The 3,680-nt window shown below is 46.9% G+C and overlaps 1 protein-coding gene across 1 annotated transcript; it reads left to right on the top strand.

Moving 5' to 3' along the window:
* Positions 1-317: 317 nt before the first annotated feature.
* LOC132650579 (pro-adrenomedullin-like) lies at positions 318-1,185 on the top strand. Its single transcript, XM_060375934.1, has 4 exons — positions 318-403; positions 494-509; positions 558-703; positions 891-1,185. The coding sequence occupies exons 1-4, from the start codon at positions 318-320 to the stop codon at positions 1,183-1,185; spliced, it is 543 nt and encodes a 180-aa protein (XP_060231917.1).
* Positions 1,186-3,680: the final 2,495 nt, after the last annotated feature.

Genomic DNA, 3,680 nt, shown 5'->3' with positions numbered 1-3,680 from the left:
TAACTCATATACCCAGCTGTTTCTCTCCTGAGATCCCTCTCCACCTTGGGCAATGATCCTAGGAGTTGAATTGGAGACCTCGGGAAACCTGGTTCTCCGGTTTCCTTTGCTTTGCTTGTCACCCACCTGGCCAGCGCAAAAGCCTCTGGATGTGTCTTGGTGCCAGGGAGAGATAAGCAGCAGAACCGGGTAGAGTGCCACCAATCTGCTTCCCCTCCTGTCTACGCCCTTCGTGACCCTCTGGGGCTGTGCAGCTGGCCCTGTTGATCACCCTCGGCTTCTTGCTCCTTTCCAGGGTATCTGAGCATCTGCACAGAATGAAGCTGGTTTCCATCATCCTGATATTCCTGGGTTCACTTGCCTTCCTAGATGTGGACACTGCACAGCCAGATGCATCCTCGCAGTGAGTTTGGGGCAGTGCTTTCTTCAGTCCTAATACATGGCAGTCAGGGAACACTGAGAGATGGTCTGAAGGGGTTAGAAGAAAGTGGAGATGGGAGCTGGCCTGGGCATCACTTGAACACAACCAAACACATCTGCTTGTGTTTTCTAGGCAGAATAAGTGGGTGCTAAGTAGTGGCAAGAGGGAACTGCAGGCATCCAGCACCAATTCCTCGGGACTCACTGGTGAGGAGATAGTTCTTAACTCGACTCTTGTTCCGCTCCAGGACAAGGAGAGCACATCGAAATCCCCACAAGCCAGGTAACTATGCCCTCTACAGAGGATGTGCCCTGTCTACTACTCTGGCCCCAGGAAGATTGTCCAGGCAGGACTGCAGCTCCAGGGGAGGGAGCAGGTCCCATGTCCCTCAGGTTCTCTATGGCCCTGGTCCCAGGTGGTTAGGAACAAAGCTCTGGTTGGTGAAGTTTCAAGAGTCCTTTCTTCACAGCACTCCCAGCATAGCCCATATTGGATTCAAACACTACCGCCCTATGATGAACCCTGGCTCTCCTAGCTCTCCATGCCGCTTAGGGACGTGCATACTGCAGAAATTGGCCCAACGGATCTACCAGTTGACAGACAAAAGTAAAGACGCTGTGGCCCCCCAAAACAAGATCAGCCCTCAAGGCTATGGCCGCCGGCACTGGCGTTCCCTGCCAGAGGTCCTCCAGGCCCAGACTGTGGTGTCCTCCCAAGAGCAGACACAGGCAACAGCAGCCTCCGGGGATGGGTGGCAGCAATGAACAGTTCAGCGAGCGTCCCACTAGTGTCTGCTTCACACCAGGGCATATTGAGACAAACCTGCAGAGATCTGCCTGGCTGCCACTGGGGGAGGCAGAGGAACCCAAGATCAAGCCAGGCTCACTCCACAAGCTGAGAAGTACAGACTGTTACTCTTCGGGGTAGGGGTCTGAGCCACTGCCTTGCCTGCTCATAAATTGGTTTCTCAAAGGGCTTAATAAGCCTCATTACTACTTGAACTTTCCAAAACCCAGTGAGGAAAAGTGAAATGCTTGTTGTACAGCCAGAGGTAACTATCATATTTAAGATTGTTGCTGCCAAGAGATGGGCTTTTTTGTAACTTCAAATACATAGAGAGATTTTTTGTTTGTTATATATTGTATTAAAGGCATTTTAAAGGAAATTATATTGTTACCATCCCCTATTTTAAGATGTGAATGTCTCAGCCAGGTATAACATTGTTTGGTTCTCTCTGTGTGTGTGTTTGTATATGTGTGTAAGGTGGAGAGCGCCTGATTACTGTTAGTGGAAGAAGAAAAGACATTATACCTCTTATAATCTATTTACTTAAAATATATGATCTTGGAAAAATCAAACCAATAAACTTTCTCAATGCTGATTCATTCTCTGTTCATACCTCTAGAGAAGGGTGGTCTTGGTTTGGGTTGGCCTGGAAGTGCTGAGGTCTTACTTCTTGTTTTGGGAAGACAGAACTGCAGTGTGGGTGCAAGCCAACATCTCTGTTCATGAGAGGTCAAACCCTCTTGTGCTGATTTCCAAGGTCCCAGAATGCCACTGTGCACTCAGGTGGTTAGGACCCAAGTCCATGCCTGGTGAGTCCAATGGAGCTCTGGCTCTTGTGTTTTCCCTTTCAGGATATATAGTTGGACGTTACAGGCTCAGTTCCCACAGGAGCTCCAGCCATGCCTGTGTAGTAAGTGCCATGGTGAAAAAGATTATCTAAAAGATCCCACCCCAAGTTTTCCCTTTTCTCCAACATAATAAGTCAGAAGGAAAGCTGTGGTTTTGGGAAAATCCACAGACTTTGCCATCATCAAAGACTTGAAGATGCAGAGGTTATTTTTGTAAAAAAATATTTGTTGTATATGTGTCTATGTGTGCATGTGTATGTGTACACTGGCACACAGGCGGAGGCTGAAGGACAACTTTTGGCATCCTATCTTTATGTGGGTTCTAGGGCTCAAAATTGGGTCACCACACTTTGCAAGCTCTTTTCCTTGGCGAGCCAACTCAGCAGCCCTAGGTGTCATTTCTGTCACATGAACTGTACTCCTATGTTTCTCTGTATGGATGACACAGGTCTTGGAGAATGGCAGAGCACTTTAGTCAATCTATTCTAATGGCAACTTTATTCAGGCAGTTCTAAATATGGTATTGTCACTCAATGTGAAACTAGCTGACAATTTCCCTCTCTTTCTCATAAGGAGTTCCCGACGACATTTTCTTCCTCTTGATAGGGACAACAGTGCATCTTTCTCATCTTGTCTTGAGACTCATCATGGTTTCTGTTATGATTTAATTGATGGGGATTTTGAGTCCTTCTCCATTCATCTCAGGACATCAGTTATACCACGGTCCTAGAAAGTAGCAGGTCTTTTAAGTGCATCAAAGAGACATAGATGTCCCTGAGCACAAAAAACAAGTTCCACAAGAAATAGAGACTTATGCTTGAGTTATGTTTCTGTCATGAGCACTGTTGTCCATCTGGGTGCACAAAATGAGTGTCCTGGGTGGGAGTTCACCAGCTTGTGTGGCAGCCAGACCAGGTTGGATAGGGTGAGCCCCAGTAGTTAGGCCAGACTGGGTCTGCTAGGTTGCACAAAATACTCCCAATTTTATGGGATTCCTCATTGAACCTAAGCAAAGGCATAACCTAAATGTAAGTAGAGTTTATGTTACAGCTGCAGGTATTAAAAAGCTACTCAGGTAAAGATGACAAAATGTTCGCACACCTCTGGAAAACCTTCTGCTTGGAGCCCAAGTCCTCACTGGGCCCTAACATCCATAAGTGGGTCCCTAGCGCCCCCTTCTCTTAGTTACGCATGGTCCCCAAGAGTGGTAGAAGTAGTAACAGCAGTTTATAGTATGTTGGAGTTCATACAATATTCTGACTCCCACATACGAGCAAGTTCTCTTATGTGGGAGTCAGCACATAGCCTTAAAGAAAGTGGAAAGAAAGAGAAAAAAAAAAGCGTTTTGCAGATGCTATCCAGGCTCCCCCCATCTGTACACCGGCTTGCTGTGCCAGGACAAAGACTCAGCACCCTCACGCTGTGCAGGGAGCAGCTGCTGGCCAGAGGCAAGGGGACAGACAGACGGATGTGCAGCTGGAACCGTGTGCCTCAGAGGGCCTGAGACCTTCATTGTTCATAATCATTATTAGTATTTTAGTCTATACATTTTAGACACTTTAATGCATCATAGACATATACATTATAGACACATAGACAAATACATCTAATACACAGGCACATAT

This window comes from Meriones unguiculatus, assembly GCF_030254825.1.
Source record: "Meriones unguiculatus strain TT.TT164.6M chromosome 13 unlocalized genomic scaffold, Bangor_MerUng_6.1 Chr13_unordered_Scaffold_122, whole genome shotgun sequence".
Taxonomy (NCBI): domain Eukaryota; kingdom Metazoa; phylum Chordata; class Mammalia; order Rodentia; family Muridae; genus Meriones; species Meriones unguiculatus.
Note: the sequence above shows the minus strand (reverse complement) of the source record. Positions and strands in the feature narration are given on the sequence as shown.

Excerpts from the sequence above, each read along its gene's own strand:
- LOC132650579 (XM_060375934.1), top strand. The coding sequence starts at position 318 with ATGAAGCTGGTTTCCATCATCCTGATATTCCTGGGTTCACTTGCCTTC. Across the intron at positions 704-890 it reads TCGAAATCCCCACAAGCCAG|CACTCCCAGCATAGCCCATA; the intron begins GTAACTATGCCC and ends CTTTCTTCACAG.